The sequence below is a fragment of the Anser anser genome (genome assembly GCF_964211835.1).
Source record: "Anser anser genome assembly, chromosome: 7".
In the NCBI taxonomy this organism is placed as follows: Eukaryota; Metazoa; Chordata; class Aves; order Anseriformes; family Anatidae; genus Anser; species Anser anser.
This window is the reverse complement of record NC_139727.1, coordinates 33,182,342-33,206,724: the sequence shown is the minus strand read 5'-3', so window position 1 is coordinate 33,206,724 and position 24,383 is coordinate 33,182,342. Positions and strand designations below refer to the sequence as shown.

The window sequence follows — 24,383 nt, the reverse complement described above, 5'->3', positions numbered from 1 at the left end:
ACTAAGGTGGAAACGAGTAAGGAAATAGCATAAAATAATGATTAAGACAGAGGTGATAAACATTCCTATACACGTTCTTTCTCTCTACACAAGAATGAGGAAAACTCAGTTTAAAGAATGGAATACAGTAAAGCCAAAATAAAATTAGCATATGGATTTTAAAGGCTTTATAAGAAGAACGCAGTTCTGATTTCCCAACAGAAGTAACTTTCCCAAGAGATAGTTATGATGCCAGATAGTCTTATCAGTTAAGTAATATAGGTGAAAGATTATATTAAAATATAAACGGCTTTCTAATAACAAAATATTTGATATGGAATCATAAAAAGGAATTCCTGTGTTTGTAGATACTCATTCTTTTAAGTTCATGAAATACTGTGGAAGCTCATCAGGAAAATTCAAAGAAGGATGCAAAACATACTGACAGACAAGCAGACTGCTTTGGAGAGATGTATCTGCATTTCAGTTTAAAAGTGTTAGAGATTTAAGAGTTAAATGCCATACAAAATACTGTAACTTTCCCCTTTCATGAATTTGAAGGTCAGAAACAGTATCAAGTCACAATAGCACCTCTAAGAGGCATGGATGTGAACAACCAGAATGTTCTGTTCTAACAGAGCACTATTCTGCACCCCAAATATCAGTTTACCTGGCAGGAACTATCAGAAGCTGTAAAGATATCTGCCTTAGGCTACAACGTTTAGAACACCATTGTGAAGGAACCAGGATTCACAAGGAATGCCCTTCAGCTTGCCTGAACTTTATAGCCAGCATTTTGTGAAACTAGAGATCTCTTTGAAATTTGGAATCATCTCATTTTCCATGTTTGATTTCTAATATTGTAAACTTGCTGTATTGAAAAAGAACACTAACTAATGTCTTACAAAATACTTGTACTTCTTGTGACAGGGATTCTCAAGGTTGACTTTATTATTTGAGTATAGGAGTTATTCAGAGGGTCTTATTTATGCTTTTCATCTATGCAATGTACACAAACCACATTAAAAATTATCCTGGCTTGGACTTCTACTACATTCTGCACATAATATATCTAGTAGCTTGCTTCTGAATACCTCTAATATTTAAACACAAACTCCTCGATCCTTATGTCACTTGTATTACCTGTACAACCACAGTGGATACAACGGCAATCAGGGCAGTGTTTAATTAAGGTAAAAATAAACGCAAGATGGATTCTTTACTAACTGACTTCTAAGTGAGGTATTCATATACTCAGTGGAAAAGAACATATCTCTGCTGTTTATCAGTCTCTACTGTTACAGATTTACAAGGTTTGGGGAAACCTTGTAAAATATTCCTGAAGTACAGTGTATCTACATATTTTCAGCTATGTGTCACACACTTAATATTGTGCCATGATAGGAAACACTGAAGTGGGTACAGGAAGAATTTCTAAATGGACTTTTATAAATTAAACTTTTATATGTTCCTTCTAAATGGGAAGAGAAAGTCAGCCTAGAAATTCTTTGTACTCCCACTCTGGTTTCATCAATGCCACATATAAGTTCCAAGAAGGGAGTAAAGATATTTGGCTTTCTTACAGATAGAAAATAATGCCATATTGTAGATTGTGAGTTGGCACTGCAGCTAGACCATATGCGCCACTACCAAATAAGGGCCCGAGCCCACAGAACACTTAGCATTTTGCAAGGTTTCATTGCCCCATGCAATCTGTCCCTTAGTCTTCATCGGGCTGAAGGCAAAATAACAAGGAAGCCCAACGCCTCACTCACACAATGTTCTACTTTACAATCCCTACTATTTCCCTGGGCTGAAAAAAAATGATTTTCCAACTTGGAGAGTGCCCTCTAAAGGTTCAAAGGGTAAGTACCTCAAGAAGGTGTATTTGTGGGCCCTGAATGAAAAGTAAGTAAAATTTATCAGATGTATCAAGTCTCTAGAAGTAAAAGACTATTAATATTGCAGGAAAAAAATCACATAGTGAATGAAAACTAAGCTATGAAGCACAATGTCCTATCTCCAGTTCTCTATTATATTTTGTCTGTGACATGGTGCTTTAAAAATACAAATGGAAAAAAAACACAGATTTGATTTACTCACCTCAAGGAAAAAGTTGACCAGGTATGGATCCTGTTTCAGCTTTGCACATACTATACAGAGAAACTGAATTTCTTCATTTTCTGTTGGTGTTGCCAGAACTTCACCACACAGCCTGATTAATTTCTGTCACATACAGCAAAATGCACAATTAAGGCAGGAAGAAAGTTATAGCTTTATCTACAAAAGGTGGATTGAAAGGTGACAGCTCAAGTATCTAATTGGCAATACACTAAAACCAATCCTTTTCTTAAACTGACTCAAAAATAGAAAAATTAAAGATACCATTAGCTGCAGCAGAGTAAGAAAAACTTGTCATACAAAAACATAGCTCGCTTAAAAAATTGAACAGTACCTGCACTGGCCTATGCACATTTATGTGGGGAAGAAGAGGTTGTTGTATTCTTCCAAGCAGTTTTGTATAAAAAGCTAAAACTTGCTGTTTCATTCCTGGAGGACACTGAAACAAAAACAGATGAACACTAATGAAAATGTAACAAATGTGGAGAGAAACATAGAAACAAACTTGTCATTCAAAATGGCTAAGATTAAACAGAAATAATTTATCCAAAACTATTTTTAAAATTGCATCATCTGTTAACATTACTTTTATTAACAGAGATTAACAAAAATGTTGCATTTCATTATCCATTTTCTTTTTCAAATTATCCATACTTTCAATTAACTGCTTTATACAGATTTCCACCATCTTTCCAGTAAATATTCCCTAATATAGAGGGAAATTAACTCTGAAAGAATTGGCTACACGTCAGCTGCCTTGTAGGATACCATACCAAAAAATGCAGCAAATCAGTGTGAATTCTGTACGTTCAAATATAAGATAATCATAGAACCATAGAATCATTTAGGTTGGAAAAGACCTAAAAACTATAAACATCAGAAATATCTACAAAAGTCTTTTTGTTTTTTAAATTAATGTGCCATTAGCCTTAGGCAGATAAAGTGTTTACAAAAGCACAGACGTTCCAGGACAAGAGAAAGCTGTTGTTTTCCCTGAGATTCAGCAGAATACAAATTGCAAATGCCTATGGAACATCCAGGCCCGTGTTCTACTGTCTCTCATGCATACATCACATGAAAATACTTTCCCATCTCCATGAGATCTAAAGGCATGTGGTCCCGTACGTACCTCTGCTTCTGGCTAAATCCCCCTGACCCTGATGTGTCCTAACACGTTAAAATATAACAAAAGCTGTTACTCACAGGTCAGTTTTAACCCACATTATTTCCCAGATCCATTTCACTGCACACCTTTAACAGTTATACTAACAGAAATATGTGAATGGAGCATGGGTGGCAACAGCCAGGAATCACAACTGCCTAACTTGCCTCTCCTGCCAAGGTAATTACCCTCAGATTATTAATCCCTAATTATCACTCCACTGTCAAGTGAACTGCTACAAAGAATGACAAAATTTGAACCATCAGGGTACAACAACAATAACGTAATAAGTGTAAGTGACTGCTGCAAAGGGATATTACTTTTTTTTTTTGCAACAGATCTTTGAAACATCTTGCAAGCGCTAAACTGTGTGTGTGCTTCAGATGTATCAACGCACAAGTGGCAAAGTATAAAGACAGGCTGTACAAGAATTGCTTGTACAGGCATATTTGCCTGAGTGCAAAATGACTTCTCTCAACTCTTAGAAACATGCTACTAATTACTTGCTTCACATATGTCTCCATTTCATCTTGGTTTCTTGACAAGAACAAAAATGAGACGTATTTCTGAACAAATAAGTATTTTCAACACATCTGTATTAGGTATCCTTGACTGATTATCGGTGGTACAGTAACAGTAACTGCAGAGCTCTGGTCCTTTCAGAGCAAGTAACATCCTAGGCTCAGACAACTAGTACCCTACATTGTCTACGTGTCAAATCAAGCACATTAAAAACTCATGACAACATGTAAAAGGTTCACTGAGAATGAAACCATGGAGAGCTGCATTTATCCTTAGAACAGGGCACACCATACTTTTCTAACTGCACCTGCACCACGATACAAAAAGCTCTAGAATTAGGGCTTCCAAGTTAACTCACATCATGATCCATCCAATCCCAAATATTTCAGTTGATAAGTCTGCCAAGAAAGGTATCAATGAGAATGCACAAAGACCACAAAGACCATGAAGTTAATTTCACATGCCACAAAGCAGATGTGAGAAGAACCAGACAACACTGCCATGGGCTGGATTCATATTAAAGTCTCAGATGTAAAAGCTGTCTGGGAATCAGCTTAAGTCAATGCTTTCTAGCATGGAGTCTTTATGAGCAGTAACTCCTCACATTCAGAAAAACAGAACAAAATTTGTATTCAATACAGCACTTTTCACCCAAGAATCTCCCAACACTTACTAAGCAGCGAGAGGGATAATACTGTCTTGTGGATGCCATAAAACTTTTAGACTGAACAGAAGTTCTTCCTACTTCCAGCCTCACAGTCAGTACCAAAGTGCTGAGTAACAAATCTCAGTGTTCTGCCTTACTCAGCATCTCACTGGTTGTCTCTCTTTGATCACAATTATTTAAGATTATTATTTATGATATGTTGGTAAGATAAGCAAACAGCTATTGCTTTGTCCCTCGGTGTCCCACACTAACATCTACTTCCCTATTACAATTAGGAGTCCATCCAAAAGATAATCTGCTCTGCAGAGTACGTACATCAGCTTTTCCTAGTGTGTAGAGTGTCTCCAGAATCTTGTGATGTAGCAAATACTCCATACACGGCCCCGTTTCACCTGATTCCCTCTCATTTTCTTCTTGCACTAGAATATCCAACATCTGCTCCAGATGAGAAGGAATGTTGGTATCGGTCACAGGAGCTTTGTCATCTAAATAGAAGAGATATGCAATTAAGAATGACTAAAATATTGTCCTTAGTTAAGCCCAGTTCTAAATTTAAAATTTAAACACAAGACCACTCATTTAAAGAATATTACACACAGAAGTCACAAAATAGCTATTGGGAAGCTATCAGACAGTTGATATATGCATATATATACATATATAATCTGAAAGATAGAAATATATATCTTTAAATATATGCGAATGCATAGTGGCCCAAATTTTGAAAAGACAGTAGAGGTTTTGGATGTTCAGTTTTAAGACACTTTCCCTAACTAGCCAAAATTGCAGTCCTGAAAAGCAAGTCAGAAAGGAAAACTCTTGCAGCCAGAAACCAAATTTAACGACAGAAACGTTCAAGCATCAAGCTTTCAGTTAGCATCCAGCCTGTCTCAGTAAGTTCCTCTTTGCCTCGTATTCTGGAATCTATAACCAGCCTCTAAGATCAAATCAATTCACAGCTGATCAGTTCCTTTATGAACTAGATAAGTAAAATGGCTTTTCTAACAATGACAACAACAAAGCAAACTCAGACTCTATGCCGTTTATGAGATTTTAGATTTGGCTTTTATACATTCTGCATTAAGATAGCATTCTTTCAATTTTTTTGAATGAAAGGGTTAAACATTGATCTATGACTGAAGTCATGAAACTGTTTTGGATTTATGTCACTGTCAGTGGGAGCTGGCATTAACATGTTGTACAGCATGTCTGCACATGTAAAGATTTTGCTTTTAAAAAAAAAAATCTCTTCAGCTAAATTCTTGAACAAATATCCCTCTAGGGAAATGGCTACTACTTTTTACGTAATACTCTAAAAATAGCTGTCACTTGCATGCAAATGGCAACAAGGAAAACTGTCATATCAGAGTGATTTTAGTCTCTACCACAACCTCTAATTATCCTGGAGCATTTTTCTGGAATTTCTTAGGCATAATTCTGCTTAAACTGAAGAGGACAGAAATCTATCCACTGAGTGAAAACTTATTTTTTTTATACAACTTTTGAAAGTCTGGGGGAAAGTCTAGGTCAGATTTTATTCTGTACCACATAATCACAGGTATCAGTTTTCCACTACCACCCTGTCATTTCCACCTTAGGAAACATCACATAGTGTTCCCGAAGATGAGTAGAACGAGGGGTCAAGTTTCAGCTTTTAGAGTAAATATTGATATAAACAAGATCATCGGTCCCAGACAGAAAGACAGATTTAATAGCTACTCTAACAAAAATGCAGAACTAATAAGCTTATGGAAAGCATGGTAACGATCACTTTTAAAACTATTAAACTAGAACCAAAAATTGAAAAGATATGTGCTGCATAACTGCTGTAGGAAACCAGGAAAAAGGTTAAGAACAACTATAGCCAAAATTTCATCAGAATATGTATTTTTTTTACTATTTTCCACCTATTTTCTATAGGTATCTATTCTGATGAAATATATTTCTATTATTTTATACCTATTTTACTTTGGTGAAAGATTTTGTTAAAATCTTGGAAGGAAAAAGAAAATCCTTCATGCAAAACAATAAAAAAGTTAACAGCAGGTACCACATTTCTGTAGCTGTCTGTTTACATCAAACAGAATACATCAAGACAGAAATTGGATCAGACAGGAAAAGGGGCACTTCTCCACATGGCAGTCAGGAAACAAGACCTTCCTTCTATTTTTGTTCATGACACAATTTTGGGGATGAATGTACACTTTTTTTTTTAATTATTACTCATGTTAGTACTTCGGTAAAAAACATGACTCATTTTAGTATTTCTTCATCTTCACTTTTTAACAAAACTGAAACCGGGAATTCTAGATTTCACAACCAAGAGACCAAAACAGAGCATTTCTTTCTTTTACCTGACGTCTCTATGTAGTAATGGGTGATTGCCTTCCAGTGGTAAACAAAATCTTCTTGTAATGGAAGGGAAGGTGCAAGCTATGGGGGAAAGAAAAAAGAAAAAAAAAAAAAAAAGGTTAGGAATAAATGAACTTATTTCCTCAGAGATTAAAGTGAATTTTGGGAATAAACTGCCAGTAGACCAATGCTACACTTTTTATGCTGTGCTTTTACTTTTAACAAGGACTCCTCCATACACTATTTGTGGAAGGAGCCCCATGCCATACTGATAGATGAGAACATCACCAGCAATCTCAGTGATGTCTTTATGACCAGACAATCTACTTGACACAACAAAAGCTCATATAGCAAAGCAAAACAAGAAACGTGGGTTTGAATTGTTTAGATATCAGATATCACAGTTTTTTCCTTTAGGAAAAAATCGCATTCTTTTACATCCGCTTTTGACAACATCTATCCCTTTCCATAAGCTGTTTTCCTCCCTCTGCTCCCTTAAAAATACTGATTAGCTGCTTCCTATTTGCCACAACCTCTAAAAAATCTTTTTTTTCTTTTTCCCGCATCAGACCCATCCCTAGAGTTTGACGGGTTACTCTTTCTTTTAGCAAATACATTTATTTCATTTCTGAAATGCAAAGTTCCTTTTTTTTTTTTTTTTTTTCTGAAGGCATTTGGGATTGCCAGTTGAGTGTGTCTGGCATGCAGGAATAAATAACACGCTGCAAGAACGAAACGCGGCCTCCCTCGTGCTCGGTCAACTACCAGCACTGCTCCTTCCTTGCCAACTGTGAGGGCTTGGTGGCCAGCCTCTGGGGCCCATTACACCACAGGCACAAACAACCTTTACTCCACAGGCAATGTGTGGAGAACGAGAGGACCACAACCACTTCACCACTCAGCTCTCCAAAGAGCCTTATAAAAGTTGAGGCAAATACTGCATTTGTGATCACGACATAAAAAGTTCAGAGTTGGTAAAATCACAGATCTTACAGTGAAAACTGACACAACCCCACAGAGCACGTTAGGAGCTGTTGTTACTGACGCCTAATCCTACGTTCGATGCTTCTCTGGATGAATCAAGTCCCCACGTCATTCTTTTATACACAATCCTGCAATAAAAGATTATCACTTGACATGACAACAGCAATGAGATCTCAGGGCATCTCCACTCCAGAAGCTGCAGATAGTGCATTTAAGATTAATAACCCCGAACTCCTCTCATGTCTCCTCTTAGGGCCTAAAAACTGCTAAGTTAGCTCAGGTCCTGGACAAACAGAAGCACAGGGCTGTACACTCTTCACTGTGTAGGGTTGGTCTCTTTGAAAAAGCCTTTTAAGTTTGCTACGACAGTCTTTTCTTTTCCTTGAATTTAATGGCATTTAAACTTACGTTGGTAAAGACGTGAAGCTGAGTCTATGAACAGCATTGCCACGTGTTGATAAAGAAGGGACATGCTAATTGTTACTGACCCTTTGCACACAGGACTTTGAAATTCAAGACTTCAAAAAAGTAATGGTGCTTGGTACCTATCTACACCTGTACCTTGTGTTGAAACGTGTCCTCACAAATGGCAACTAGGCAATCAAATTTACATTGCTTATCCCTTCCCTGATAGTCTGCGGCCTGATTAAGCCTTCTGTACTTCCATGGCTGGGCACTGAGAGCAGCACTTTAGCACACCAGCTAGCTTGAGGACACCTCACAGTGCACAAAAGTAGTTAGTTTCACTGTGAAGTCTACTAGGTTATTGAAATTCAGCAGAGTGACTGAACAAACTGAAGCCTGAGTGCAAGGTATTTTGTCTCATGCTCCATACGTCACGCTTGCTGTGTAGCTGTGTATTTCAGGCAATGGAATGATTGTTTTGTATAATAAAACTATACTGAAAACTCAGCTCAGGCTGACGAATGGCACAGAGACCACTTTTGAGGAATATCAGGCTTTTCAGCCCATGCTATTATCAAAGTAACACACAATAGATAACATTAAAAATTTATCCTTGACTGATGTGATTTTCCTCTCCACTTCTTCCAGCCTCATCTATTTCGAGATGAACGTAGTGCCTCTGAGCAATGCCAGGAACAGGATTTCACTTCTCAACACTGTCAATAATTTATCCACAGAGAGAGCTGTGGATATGGACATCCTCCCTCCCAACAGACGCCTCAAGGGACTGCTCTCAGAGATGAACAGGTAATTCAGGGACAGGTTAATTGAAATATCTGGTGATTTCACAGAGTCTTGTCAGATCAAGGTGTGTGTGCACAGACTGCATGTGCAGCACCAGCCAATGGAGGGACCCCCATTGCACACGTATGTATTTTCTGCTAACGAGTCTCCATTCTGATCAGCCAGGGAGGGGAACAGGATCAGGTCATTTGCACTGTGTTTGCACAAGTCTTGCATCATTGTCTGTCTGTGTGGCCAACCATGTATACGTGCATTGTGTACATCTTTATGCATACCTCTTGGGAATATAAAAATCAACCTTGCTGCCAACTGGACCTAGGGATACAGAGCTATGCAGGCTATCCTTGCCTGCACTGGGCTACCTGACTCAGTAACCCCTAACAATAAAAAAAAATGTATTTATTTACTTGTTTGGTTAAAGTATTTAACCCTCCTACCCACAAATTGGTCCTCCCACTGAGGATGGACCTAGTATAAACATGCTTTTTACAGCACAGCTGTTCCAGGGAACATTTAAGAGAGATGTAACTCCAGCAGTGCTACATATTATTCTGAGGTGTTTTACTAGAAAAAGAAAAAAGAAAAAAAAGAAAAAAGGAAAAAGGAAAAAGGAAAAAAAAGGAAAAAAAAAGGAAAAAAAAGGAAAAAAAAGGAAAAAAAGGAAAAAAAGGAAAAAAAAGGAAAAAAAGAAAAAAAAGGAAAAAAAAGGAAAAAGAACTCTCATGTCAGTTACTCAGATACAAAACCGAGGTAAAGACAAAAACTAAGATTTCAACTATACATTGACAAAGCCCAACACTGGAAAGCACTGGAAAACTGTAAGCCCCCTAACACTTGGTTGACATGCTTTAACCTTACTAAGTCAGGTAATTCCAGTACGAAGTTGTCTTTTCTGCTCTAGGAGGAATTATTCGCTACCAGCTGAGATGGAATATCATACAGTTGCTAATCTGAGTAATCATTCTTTCCTAAAAGTATGCATATTTGTATGCAAGTTTCTGAGGCAAAACAAAATTGATTATGAAGGCCTTTGATTACTGCTATTTCTCTAATTTTAAAGAATTACTTTAAAAGTGCAGTTACTTATTGCAGTTATATTAGTTCACTTTGATGTAGATGCTTATGTCCTTACTAATTATGAGCTCTCGATTCCACTCCTAATCTCAATTTAAAGTCCTCCTCCTCTGTGGAAAAAACTTCTTAAAGATTGCAGTGTGGGTGTTGGTATATGAAAATCGCCAAAACTCACTGAACGCTACTGAAAAGCAGCCCATTAGAGCAGGCACCGATTAGCTGTTCCATCTGGTCCCCAACTCCAGCAGTCCAGCTTCCTGGGAGCGAGTGAATGAGTGTTCTCATTTACCAGCTAAACTTAGCACACGCTGCCCTATCGTTCTGGTGACAATACATTAGTAAAGATCAAACCCCACTCCTTCCAGAGAAAGTGCTGTTCTCAGAAGAACTATAGATCTTTGACCAGAGCTTCAGTCTTTCAGTTACAAAATCTGTCCAAAGCACAATTCCAGGTAGCTTTCAAAACTATACGGAATTAGTGTCTAGGCAGGAAAAAAAACAATAAAGTCAAGAACAATGAAACCTATAAATATTCAGTTTTAATAGCAACTTCTTTGTGCATTTACAAATCATTGCCGTATTTTTCACATATGCTTTTCAAAAGTGTAATTCAATATTGAAAGGGTGGGAACAAGAGAAGTTGGTGATATCCCTCAGTACCTTTTGGACAAGTCCACACAGTCAAGCAAACAGCGTATAAAAGAGTAACAGCTTCTGGCTGGTCAGATGGGAGGGTAAAGGGAAAGCGGAAGCTGGGTCAAAGAGAAGCAAAGGGGAAGTGCGTACAAGTGCACACACACTCCCCTGACTGAAACACGGAAAAGTACAGCAGTCACTCGATGTTTTTCTTCAATCTCACTAGCCTGAATATTTGCCCTGAGGGAAAATCCAAAAAAAAAAGACTAACGCTGGAAGGTTTACTTTATTTTCTCAGTTGATGAAAGCACAGAGTTTATAATGGCCACTGCTTTCAAGTACAAAATTAAGACCGCACATGCCTGCAAGTGCATTAAATTTTGTCATTATAATTTGTTACCAGTAGCACAATGTTAAAACAATCAGTAATGTGAGCTCATTACATCAAATAAAGTGGGTTCAAGAAGAATGAAGAAGAATAAATCTTGTTCTGAGTAGTTGTGCAGCTAATGGTTTTGGAGTAATCTGTAGCAAGTGACCAACAGAGTGAAACAAACAATGTTGTTTGACAGAAAGATGCAAAATTCAAAACAACCCAAATCATAATTTTCCTGCTCAAGATACAGAGCTCAAACACATCCTTTCAAGTTCACTGTTAAGACAAAACATCTCATGAAGGACCAAATCCAATCCAACACAAACAAAAGTCCTTTGAAAACCGAGTGACCCCTTTACAGACAAGCTGTTTGCTCTACGGAAACAAAAGTGAAGAACACGAGATAAGAGGGGGAAAAAAAAAAAAGAAGCCTAACTTGCAGCTTTATTATTGTACACTGTATTTTGTACCTCACTGAGAATTTAAAACTCCTGGAATACTCTGGGGATAGAAGCGTACCAATAAACAGCAAAAAGAAAACATCTTGGCGAGAAGGCATACAGAAACTGTCACAGATTCATTAACAGTAACCCCGCTAAGTAACAACACTTCTATTCTGCCCTGAAGAAAGGCAGCAGAACAAAGACCTCAGTCCCCTCCACTGTTCTCACCAACCCACCTAACCCAATTTATTGCCAGGACAATACCACAATGGTGCTTACTCATCCAGATGCTGCACAGAAGTCCAAAAAAAAGCAAAAATACCTAAGTGTCAGGACTGAGATGTGATAAAAGGTGGCAACAATTAGGATTCAGCTGTAATGACAAACAGGAATACAGAGCTACCCCACACTTGGACAATTCGGGGAGAAAAGACTGAAAGTTTTGAGATAAAAAAGCCTTAATAAAAAGCAACTGCTCCCTGACTTATGCCTCATCACAGTCCTGTCACAAAGGTAGTCGATTAAAGAGCAGTACACTCACAACAAGCGAGAAGTTAATGCTCGATGCACATTACACTGCCAACCTTCGGAATACCTTGTCATAGTTTGGAGAGATAGCACACTCAGGGTAAGATAACAACTATTATCTAATAAAAAGCAACTCTTACTATTTAAATACGTGTCTAACGTCTGTAGGCCTCTGGACCCTGAGTGAGGCAGGAGAGGAGCAGTGAGTGATATGCAGGAGAAATCACAGGGGAAAAGGGCTACCTGAACAACTCTGACTTCAAGTGCTCGTACCAATGAAAGCTGAACCCCAGCACTTCTTCAAGCGTATTTAAGCATCCAACTCGGCTGAAAACTGTTCAGCCACAGCTGAACTCTTCCAGGAGGCAAGCACCCAAAACCTTTGAGAATTTACATTTTAGTTAACAGCTTTGTGGCCAATACTCAGAGTTGAAGCAGAGTCAGCCCCAAAACTGGTTAAAGGTTCTGTTTCTTTGCTCTGTGTTTGAATTGCTGGATCAAACTTCCTACGTAAAGCAAAAAAGCGTTCTTACTGTCTTCTTGCTTTTGTGATCCCATCTTTCATTCCTAACACGTGGTGCTCAATATTTGTCACATCCCTGCAAACGCAACTTAGCACGGTATCTATTATCAGGAGGTCCACCACAGCGGTGTTAGCAGGAGGATCCAATTCTGAAAGGGACAACACCATTGAGCAATGACACGTAGAAAGTTGCTTCACAGAGGCCATTCACAAAGTGATGTTTACCAGCCTGTGTGTTTTTTTTCCATAAATTAAAAAAGGTAGTCTAGTCCCTACTATTTTTCCATTCAGCTTCCTGATTTTTCCTAGTATTGTATGTATCTTATATAAATGCAGTTCTCTTTGTTTATTTTGGTGCACCATCAATGATGTAAAGATTCTTCTAGGAATAACTTTTACAAGTTGAATCATTAAGCCTGAAAGAATAACTCTTCCTCCACTCTAGCCTCACTTAGTCATCCTTTCCTATTCAAAAAGTGGCACAGTTCACTATAACAAGATTTATTTAGTTAGGCAGCCACGAATTTCTGTATATCTTCCAATGAAAGCACTATCTGCTGAAGGTGACTGTATGTGATCATACAGAGTTTTCAAATAAGTACTTCCATCTTTACGTTTCTTTCCAGTTGCCCTCTGCCACCAACAGAGCAAACTAGGATGGAGGCCCTATTAATCAGTGCAATTAATACATGCTTAATTTTAACACCTGCACAGTCCTGCCGCAGACTGTAGAACTACAGGCACACATAAAGCTAGGCAGATGCTTAAGTATTTGCGGCACTGAGGAACGCATTAATGCACAAAGGTGTGCCCCACATGAGACAAGATTTGCCACGGAGGCTCTTCTTTTTCCAGCCGTTCTGAATTTCCCTTCAGCGCTTTCTGTGTCTGCTCCAGCAGTATTTCACCTCCAGCTTTTGACACCTAACCAAAGACGCATCTCTTCAAACTCAGCCTTGAAGACGTCTTGGCCCGCTGCGAAAGCCGGTGCTGAACGCCGAAGACGTTACTCGCAGGCCCCCAGCCCAGTGAATACCAAGTAACATAAATGCTGTAAGCAGTAAACCAGCCTTCGGGAGCAGGCAGCCAAACGCGGCCTACCGCAACGGCAGCCCCACAAAGGGGCCCTGCTGCTTCCTTCTCCCCAGCCCAGCCGTGGGCACAGATGTTTTGGGCTCCACGACGAGGTTTAACCAAGCGCACAGCACCACGGGGCACCTCACCTTGCTTTCCCGTCCCACCCAATTAAAAAAGGCACCGGCAACGAAAAGGCGCTTTTCGGAAGGGACTACGCCGCACAAAAGCACCGGAGCTGGTTCACAGGCCACGACAACAACAACAACAACAACAGAACCCCGAGAAGTTTCCTGAATTTTCCTCCTTTTATTCTGCTTCGTTGAAAACACAATTACAAGCAAGGGCCTCCCTGGCTATCACCGGGAGCGGGACGCAAGGGCCCGGCAGGACGGACCCCGCTGCCAGCCCTGGCTGCCCCCCGGCCCCCCCGGGAACCCTCCGGGAGCCCCCCGGGGCTCCGAGCTGGGAGCAGGGACCGGCCCTGCCCTGCCCTGCCCGGGCAGCTCGGCCCCGGCTTCCCTGCCCCGCGGCGGGGACGAGCCGGGAGCGGCGGGGCCACGGCGGGGAAGGAGGGAGCCGGGCCGGGCTGAGCCGGGCCGGGCTGAACCGAGCCGAGCCGGGCCGAGCCGGGCCCCCCCGCCCCGCCCGTCCCCGTGGCGGCCCGGCCGGCCGCTAGGCCCCGCTCGGATCCCCGGCGTTGCGTGGCAGGGCCCGCCGGCGGCCTTACCGCCTCCACGGCGTGCTGCAGGATGGAGGTGAACTTGGAGAACATCCTGTCCCGCGACTGCAGCAGCCGCTGCCGGGACGCCCGCGAGAGCTCCTCGATCCGCCGCCGCCGCTCCAGGGTGAGGGCTGCATGCGGGGGCCCGGCCGCGGGGTCGGGGCCAGGCTCTGCCTTGCTCGCTCGGCGGCCGACACCGTGGCACTGACACCGCCGGGCTGCCGGGGCTCCGGGTGCCCGCCCCGCCGCCGCCTGCAGGGGCCGCCACCCGCTCCGCCGCCCTCCCTGCCCGCGGGGAGCCGCGCTCCGTGGGCCCCGGGCGCTGGCCCCGGGGGTAGGGAGCCCCCGCGGGGTGCGGGGGGGTCTCCCTTCTCGTCCCGCCGGGGGTGGCCCCACGCGGTTTTTGGTGTTTTCAGGGCCAGTTGGGGTCTGGCACCGCTCAGACCCCAGGGAAGCGGTGAAATGCCCCCACGCTGCAGCACAGAAAGCCAGTGGGGTCTGGCTGCTGCAGGGAGAGAGGCTGGGTTGGGCTGGTGGCATGGTCCTGGCCAACTGGGGTGCTTGTAGAGCTGCTGTGAAAGGGCTTGGGGCACCGTGTATCTTACCTGTTTCACTGCTGCCTTTTTTTTTTTTTTTTTCCCCAGAATACTGATGGTACGCATCCTCCTCCCTTTGAACAAGACCAAGGGAGCTTTACTTCGCTTCCAAGCCCAATACTTCAGAGAAAAAAAGACCCCCCTTCCCATTTTCCCTTGCTGCAGGAAAAGCAGAGGTAAGGTAGGCAGGCAGAGGTTACACGAGCAGCGGGTGGGCAGTGTGATGGTTTGGGAATAGCTAGAGCTCACAGGATAGTGTCTGGGCACTGGCCAAGTGGAAGTAGGGGAAAAGGACTGGTTTGGTACTGGGGGAGCAGAATGAAATGTTGGGAAGGTGACGTGGCTGGCACCTGTCCTTCCAAATGGGGAAAAACTTTCCCATTAATTTCTGGAGACTAATGAGCACCAGTTTTCATATGTTAGGAGTAAGTAAAGAGAGATGAATCAAAAGATGACACAAAACTACTATGTAGCTGCTGTATTTTGTATTGTGTCATTTGTGAAGTTTGTCTATGACCGATTTTGTGATGAAGTTTTACTAATGATTCTGCTGTACTAATTGTTGTTACTACTTTGCAGGCCTGGAGAGATGCAGTCCAAGCACTGTATAAATACTATTTGTACGTGAACACCTTTGCTGAAGTGGCTAAGGACCAGAGCTAGCTATTTCCTTCTCAAAACCTATATATATCACATAACGTAATTTTAGAAGGTAATTATGTTTTTTAAACAATTTTTCTTATTGTGGGTTTGTCAAGTTATAGTTCTGTAGATACTCTTAGGAAATATAAATTTTATATGTGAGCAGTCGTATGATGAAATGTCTATCCTATCTCTGTGTTTAGGTAATTAGCAACTAGATGTGTGTTGCATTAGGAAGGTTTTTATACTGTACGATATAAGATAAAAAGTTTTCCTAGATTTTTTAAGAATACTCTAGGAGGCAAACCTAGATGCATTTAAGTGGTATTTGCTATGGTTTTGCAATACACACTGATTATGCCTGATATTTATTATTATTAATTTTATTATATGTATGTATTAGCATTTTAATACTGTAAGTATGGTTAAGAGGATACATCCACCCTGCTTATGTGGTTTATATTGCAGGATTAAGCTCTGCTTTCATTAAAGAAAATAAATGATGAGTTGTAGGTTTGAATGCAAATATGTTGTCAGAAAGTGGACTGAGTAGTGGTATAGCTTTTCTCCCATATATGTGGGGATGTTTACCATGTCACTGGTGACCCTCCCATTCTCTCATTATAGATTCCCTATTTGGAGCTTGCATAGTTTGTGAAGAAAATGTGGATTTAAGGCACTTATGCTTGATTAAGGTGTCTAAGAGAACATGGTAATTTCAAATGCTCTTTGCAACCCATTTGTTTTTGCAAAAAGGTTTTTTGGGTGTCTCTGGGAAGCAAAATGAATGAAGAAACAGTAAAGTATCACAAAGATATAAAAACTGACAGTTTTATAACTGGGAGTATTACTAAGTGTAGTTCACAATTTATGAAATCACAAGTCACCTCTTCACAGATGGTGAGACAATGGTTTTTTAATGCTTGAGGGCCTCTTATTATTCTAAGAATGCCAGATGTACATAAAAACAGGGTTGGGTTTTTTGTTTGTTTTGTTTTAAACAAAACATTTCAGTGTGCTTGGCATTCAGTTTTTGGTTGTAAAGGTGACTTCTTATTAGGACTCCTCAATATGAAATGCCTTGCGGTAAGGAAAACAAAGAAAACACCACAATTGCATGATTATCCCAAGGCCTATTAAACATAAATTGAATCACTGCAAATAACCCTGCGTTTGCTTGAATTTGTAGTGCAGAATCCAGTCAATGGTGCATATATATGTTGCAAATTGTAAATATGGTGGGTTTTTTTATGCTTTTCTAAAGAAGTCTCAAAATTCTTAGGTATATGGAGGTATTTCTCACTGCTGGGAATATTATACAAATACTCACAGACCAGTATTTCTATGCAAATCACTGGAGAACTAATGGCGAAATGAGTTCGCCAATATCAGTGCAAAAGAACTCCGCTGGGGTTACATTCTGTTTGGATACTTCTTGTTCTCTGGAAGTGATTCAATTGGAGATGAGTCAGTTATGGACAGGCTACCAGTGCCATGTTGTATACAACAACCTCACTTGCTTATGCCTGATGCTCTTTCCACTGAAATAAACACAAATATTACTGTTTTAATACTCATTAAGTGTAGAGCTCTGCTGTTGTTTTTTTGTTTGTTTTTAAAGTAGGATTTTATTTGTGGGTGCCGCATGCAGTACGTTAGTGTTTTGCTTGAATGTCAGTTAATACGCTTCTTGAAAGTGAGGCTATTTTAATTGATGAAGCTTTTGGGAACTAACTTCTCCCTCTTGCAAATTAATGAAATTGTCAAGATTAAATCAGTTTAAGTGGAGTGAGACAGCGAGATAATGTGCTAGCCTTTCTATCTGGAAATCTCTGTGCTCTTTAGATTGATGGCATCAGGCAGTCTCTAATGGATATATTTGTCTACATTACAAAAGTACTTCCTGCAGTCTGGACTTTTGCGTCAGAGAGTTTCAGGATTTGGAAGGTACAGCTTTGCAGCCAAAAATGAAAACATGCTGGTAGAGCTATGCAGAATATGTTTGCATTCTATTGTGTTTGTAATAACCAGAGTGACATCTATGTTTTCAGGGACTGCTTGCATGAAATAAAGAATGAAAAGGTAGAGGCTTGATATGATCTCTGCTTCTGGGGAAGGTGAAAGAGAAATTTGAATTATCTCTGTACCCTTCTCATTTCAGGCTTTATGGTAGAAAGCAAGCAATTTTTGTGTTGGATACCAAATAGCATGCACAGGGATTGAAGTCCAAACCATGTTTCTTCCAAGTTTAATCAGTTTAGTATATGTTGTATCGTACACGCTCCTATTAGCTGTCATTTTCCATCATGAATTTTCTGGTTGTCGGTGCTTCAAGATGCATGTAACATCTCCCTCCTTGCTGCTTTGCTAATAGCACCATGTAATCAGCTCACGCACTATTTCTTCAAATCCCATTTCAGATGTTCCCTGGCCTGCACACCCTGTTGCAGTTCTGCACATCTATTTCTTCTGTAGAGGCATCCACTTGTCTTCTGATGGGCTACAAACCTCCTAGTCGTTAGTCTATTGTCTAATCACTTACCAGTCACATCTGCGAGTCTCTTTACGCCATCCCTCATTGCAGCTGTTGAAGACAGGATACTGGGCTGGATGGACAAATATGCATGCCCAGTAGGGTATTTCTTATGCTTGTGCCTCCGTTACACTGTTTATACAACACAGCTCTAGCTTGCATAACGGGTTATAAAGGAGACCACAAGGAGGTCAGAAGTACACACTACTGATGAAATGAGACATGAATTTTCCAAACACATCATGTTTTCCTCCGATAAGTTTCTATTCCACTGCAAGCCTCCTTATAATCTGAGTTTTCCCCTATAAGTAAATATATGAACGTTCTGCCATATGGTGTCTACAAGCATTAGCATGTAATAAATTACTGAAACCAGATAAAATGCTCTCAAATGTGACCAGTTAGAGTTTAGCCAATTTCGCTGAATTCTGCAGGTTAACAGGACCAAGAGTTTACTTGTTCATATGGTACTGGAAGCTGGAGCAGAGGGATTAAAAATAAATTTCCAGATTTGTGGTGTATTACAACTGTAATGACTGCAACAGTCTGAATGTGATAGAAATAAAAGTGGAATTTGCCCCAAAATATTGGGAAAAAAAAAGAATTGAGCAGCCCAGCTGTGATACATTGACTGTCTCAATCATTTGTCTGTGTACTTGCAGAAAGGAAAGTCTAGACACTAGAATCTGCATGTACTTCAGGGGACAATTGAGGTGCTTAGTCCTGGCTCGGCTAAGAGGTTTCTTAGTAGTTTTTAGATCAGCTCTGACTGCATGTGTTTGTTTTCTAATGCATAATAAGATTTCATTGTTACTTATATTTTTGGATTTAGGGTTATAATCTGTTAATCCCTAAAATTTTATGAAGATAATCTGTTTGATCATATGCAAAAGCTCATCTAGATAGTAAATAAGAGCTATGCAAAATAGTTCAGGCACACTACTATGCATATTCAGAAACTTTCAACAGATCTCTCTTTTACATTAGTCTACAATTAAGAGTTAAGCTTTTGTTGGAATATCAGTTCAGATATCTTTGTCCTGAGGCATAACTGAAATCTTCCATGGAGTTTGATATTAAATATTGGCATTGTAAAATGTCTTAATTTTGAAGCAACTGTCTAACATTTATTATGTGAGGCACTCAGTAGTGGCTTCATGATTAGTTTTAAATCATTATTGATAGAACAATTATCTAGAAAGACCCAATTATTTGTGTCACAAAGCTCTCTAGTGTTTGCTATCCATGGAGAAAATCCCTGGACATTTGTCATTTACCTATTTTGTTACAGCCAGGGAAATGACCAGTAACTCCCGTGGGTTTATTTCATGACTTGATAGGAAGCTATGTCCAGCAGAAGAGGGCAGGAGTGACCTGGTTTCATCTGTTTTGCACGTTTCTGTCAGAAACACAGCAACAAGGTTTAGAGAGAATCTTCGTATCTTGTTTTGAGATAAAATATCCCTGTGTACCCTCTGTAGAATGAATTAATACACCAACCAGTAACGTTATTTCTGGGCTTAGCTGCTGTATGTTTACTTGGATTTTAGCAGTTCATTTGTCCAGTTTTGTTCTCAAATGATGTTTGAAGCTACAGGACTAGTCTGAGTTTACTCAGACATTGGTTTATCCCTGCAGCCATCACATCCCACATGATCTTTGCATTTCTCCATCAACTAAACCCCAATGAATTTAGGGAGAGGCTTGTGTTAAAAGACAGGCCCTTTTTGGGAACCCCAGCTGAATTCTTGCAAGGTTCCTGAATAACTCCCAAGAGTGACCATGTACATCCCCATTGCATTATTTTATTTGTTGGTGAGAGTAGATGGATTCATCTGAACACTTCCAGTTAGAATTTCGTGCTCAGAAGCTGTACTCTGTGCCAAACTACATTTCCAGAGTAAGCACGTTCAGCTCGATCCTTTGTAATTCTTTCTGAGTCATTAGCCCTGTAGGAATGAGCATCTGCACTTGGATGAGGCCTTTAAGGAACCGAGCTGGAGGCACTACTGACAACGAGCAAAGAAAATGAAGTCTGTAGTAGACCTAGGGTCATTCAGAAATGTTTCGGTTGCTCATCCATGTTCTTTTGCCTCGGGCTCTTTGGATTAGTTTGACATTCAGTCCTTGTGTTGTGAAATGCTGAAGTAAGCAGACCTGTGCCTGTAATATGCCTAATATAAAGGAACCCGCTCCTGATTAGATCCTTGAGCACTGCCAGAGCGCTTGATTCCTGCCTGGCAGCTCTTGTGTCAAGAGAAGCATTTCCAACCATTTCGTTTCTCAGGTTCCGTGTTCAGAAGCTGTTATCTCCAGTTGCTGGGTCTCCTGGAAATTTGCAGGTGGTGTCAAACTGAGCTGATATCCATACCTGGGGTGCTCGACTGCTGCCGTCAGACCAGCGCAGTCTGCATTTCCTTCTGCCTCTCCAGCAGTAACGGCCAGCAACAGGAAGCCAATCCCTGTTATATTCACCACCGCATGTACAGCGCACTTGGAAATTCTCTGTTCAGCTGTAAAAACCTTGTCACAGCATCAATCCATTTCCACGAGCCGTTTCAGAGCAATTCGTCCCGCTGCCGGATCACTGCCTGCAGAGGGCAGCCTGACCCAGTATTTCACTCCAGCGACGTGCTCAGGTGGAGAATTCCATCACCTGCTGGCGTCTCTGTCCGTCAGCATCACTGTCCGTGGAAAAAACGAATGAGAGCTGTGGAGGATGACCGTCAGCCTGAAACCCAAACGGATTCAAAAGTGGGGAGCACCCCCCACACGCTTGACTAAATTAAACTGTGTTTGTTTGTTTAAAAGCATGCTGAAAGAATACGGTAACATCGGAAAATTCAGCTAGGCCTGAGACTGTGTCTCACGTCAACCAGATGCGTTTATTGGTACATGTCAATGGGTAGGAGAAAGAAAATATCCAGGATACGCTCACCAGGGTGTACTGGCTGGTACTAACAGCAGAAAAGTGTTTTTATTTTATTCCAAATTTCTTCAGGAAGATTGTGAGATTTGTTCAAGGTACCGTTAAGATGAGCGAGACGGTGCCTTTTGCTGGTTTTGTCGTGTGTTCTCTCCCAAGCGTGTCCCAAGTCCCTGTGAAACAGCCGTCACAATTTCAGTGACGCTTTGTCACAGAGCATGTGCCTACACACAGGTGTGTGCTTTAGCTGTAGGACTGATCAGTGCCGGGTTTGAGACTAGGGGTTGCTATCTTGATATAGAGTGACAAGGGACAAGGCTTTCAGTTCCTGAAAAAGAGTCAGTACTTTGTGGCTCTCGAATCAAATTGTGTCCGACAGCTGATAAAGGAATGATCTTGAAGTGCGCTGAAGGGAGTCCTGTCTGCTTCTATACTCCTCAGCCAGAGGGCCCTGCTACGTAGTGGTCAGAGTAGAAAGTAAGGATAAAGAAAATAGCATTTTAGGAATTAAGAGAGCATCAGCAATGTCTGAATTCCAGGAGTACACGAAGAAACCCGTGTATCTTATGATCAGTTGTCACGTTACTCACTGATGTACTTTCACATTGATTTAGAGAATGAATTTATTTGCATCCAGACTTTCTATCCCACATAAACAGGGCTGTTCACAGCAGAATGTATACAATTCTCAGAGTTTGGCTTATTGTCATTACAATTATCAGTGAATTTTTGCTGCTGATTCCTAAAATTTTATGTGGAGTGCCGAGAAATTTTGATTCTAGTTTATTCATAATATTCTTTGCTATTCTTGCTATGTTACTCATCTTCGCTAATGTGAACTTTGGCCAAGGAAATACCTGTCCCAGTTTACATTGATAGCATAATGTAAAAGATACTCTATGTAAAAATGCTTACACATTTAATCAGCTCTGATTGCATAATCTAATTCTGTTTGGCCACAGCAAATTCTTTAGGATAAAGGGCAAAGTAGGGCACACATTGAGATAACACCCTTGCTTGACACACATCTAAAAACTCTCATTTATAATTAACAACAAAGGCAGTTTATGTAATTGTCTCTGTATCTCCTGAAGGCATACACTGAATACAAAATCAGAAGAAAAATGATTTAGGAGTCAAGATTCACAGCTGTTATTCGTGGTTCATACCTCATACGTGAGTCTGTGAGAACCTGATGAAACCTGAGTAAGTTTTCGACTCCGAGCTCTTTGTTGGGATCTTTCCGATAAGGATGCACACATAGATGATACTGAAATTCTTCTGCAGTAAATCCTAGTCAACGTTTAGCTGATCTTTCCAAACCTGATCCTCAGAAATTAATTTCTCATTCTGGCCCATGTGCCCTAAGTTCCTCCAGGGTACTTAGCCATTTTGGTGCAAGGGCAATATAGATTAGCTAGTAATGGGCTTATTTGGAGGCTTTTTCTTAGCTGCCAAGATCTCCAATGCTCTAGGTTAGATCAGTAAAAATGATTAATGTTTTCACAATTCAAATGTATAAATCCAGCCTTCGCTGACTAAGCTGGACGACATCATTCTTTTAAGAGTTTTCAGTTTGTCTAAACCCTGTTTACTTAATGGATAGAAAAACAGAATCTTTTATGTATTCACACAGGTGAATATATTCACAAGTGACAGCACGGTATGTTGTACAGAGAATAGAGCCCAGTATTTAGAGGGCTTTTCTGTAAAGATGCAGATTCTGTTCTTTACTCTGGCATAATTTTCTCTGTGACCTTAAACAACATACTTAGCTCTTCAAGGGCATTTAAGCATCTGAATATACCAATAGGAGATTTGAAAACACCTGGCTGCTAAAATTGGTTGGTGAAGTACTTTGAAAAAATCTCTACAAAATCCCTAGGTGCCTGTTTGCATCTCTCAAAGCCCAAATACCTTTAAAAAACATTGACATTAGTGTGTGTGTGTGTTTGTTTGTTTTTCTGTCTAATTTGAGTTAGAAGCTTAAGCTGTCTGTATAGTCAATACGAAAATGTAGGAGGTAGGATCCTGCTTCTCAGCTGACTAATTCAGAAACCTCAGGTAGGTGCCTGAAATAAAACTATGTCAATCACTGCTCCTAATGGACTTCTTAAGTAGTCAGGAAATGGCTCAGTCAACTGAACAGCTCAACAGCTTGCTGCTGCTCGAAAAGACCATCTCTTTTCTCTCTAATGCTCACCTGTTTTTCCTCACCTCTTGCTGCACTCGCCTTCTGTAAGCTCCAGTGTTTATCTGAGCCTTAGGTTTTTGTTTTTGTTTATATTTCTGTTTCCTTTTCCAGTCAGAAAACTCACCAGCACAAGAAAGTGAGCAATTCCTTGCTGATTAATGAGCTAAAGTGGTTTGCTGGGGGGTGAGACCAGTGAGGGGAGCAGGAGCACATGGGTTGGGGTGAGTAGGAAAAAGGTAGTGCACAGGAGAGTACACGACCATCTCTTACAGAAGCAGCAGCAGCAAACTCTTGGATTGTCTTGTCCATCTTGTCGGGCTCAGTAGCTCTTGTTTGAGGTCTCCCCTCCTCTCTGTACCGCCCTTTCCCACCCTCTCCTATCTCTTCAGCTCCCTTCCACATTCCCTAAATATTGGCAGGACAGGAGACAGCCATTGCAGAAGCTGATTCAGCTGCACACATGCAGATTGCCTGGCTGGTACTTGTGGCTGATGAAGACATGGCTTCCAGAACTGATAACTGTTGAGTTCCCACTGCAGCTTTCCTTCATTTTAATTTCTCTTCTTTAGTCCTAGTTACTACAAAACTTGCAAGGTTTTTGAACTATTTCTGAGTTCTACCTTTTAGTCAACTTTAATTGAAATTTTCTATATCCAAATCTTGAAGTTCTTGAAGCGAACTTGCTGGACAGACAGAAAAATCAAACTCTGTCATCCTCAATTCCTTAGGAAACCCAACTAAAGGGCTAATTTTAATAAATGGGTTCTGTATCTGATCCATTTTAACTTTCTCTGATCAACATGTCTGTTGAACTGCTCAGCCTTAGAGGTGTTGCACAGTAAGTGGAATAAATTCTTTGTGTTCTATAGAAAGCCAAGGTACAAATGCCTTTCTCCTTTTACTTCCTAGCAGCATAAAGAAAGGAAATTCTTCATTAAAAAGCTAATTTCTGCATGTTCCTGGACCTCTTTTTTTAAAGCCATCTATTACGTATCACGCAGGAGAACCCTTGTTAATGCTAGTCAGAAACTCATTGAAGGAAGTGCATAGGAAATGACTCAATTAAAAACACAAAATGCTGTTATATTACATGAGGAAAACCTTGGCTCTTTTGGTAC

At 40.6% G+C, this 24,383-nt stretch overlaps 1 protein-coding gene and 1 long non-coding RNA gene across 5 annotated transcripts in view; one reads left to right on the top strand and one right to left on the bottom strand.

Annotated features, from left to right (window-relative positions):
- FHIP2A (FHF complex subunit HOOK interacting protein 2A) overlaps positions 1–14,514 on the bottom strand; it is a 36,335-nt gene extending 21,821 nt beyond the window's left edge. The window contains exons 1-5 of the mRNA XM_083843698.1: positions 14,381–14,514; positions 6,806–6,884; positions 4,767–4,936; positions 2,435–2,539; positions 2,083–2,205 (exon numbers count right to left, since the gene is read on the bottom strand). Of these exons, the coding sequence (XP_083699824.1) occupies positions 2,083–2,205; positions 2,435–2,539; positions 4,767–4,936; positions 6,806–6,884; positions 14,381–14,425 (522 nt within the window). The 5' untranslated portion in view covers positions 14,426–14,514. The remainder of the gene's footprint in view (positions 1–2,082; positions 2,206–2,434; positions 2,540–4,766; positions 4,937–6,805; positions 6,885–14,380) is intronic.
- On the top strand, positions 14,358–24,168 carry LOC310902340. Of its 4 annotated transcripts, XR_014586658.1 has the most exons (5): positions 14,358–14,498; positions 15,019–15,146; positions 15,550–16,324; positions 17,458–17,559; positions 18,033–20,409. It is a non-coding gene; the product is annotated as an uncharacterized lncRNA (long non-coding RNA). The 4 variants fall into 4 exon arrangements; XR_014586657.1 differs by lacking the exon at positions 18,033–20,409 and adding an exon at positions 20,433–24,168 and having other exon boundaries at positions 15,550–17,559; XR_014586659.1 differs by having other exon boundaries at positions 15,550–17,559.
- Positions 24,169–24,383: the final 215 nt, after the last annotated feature.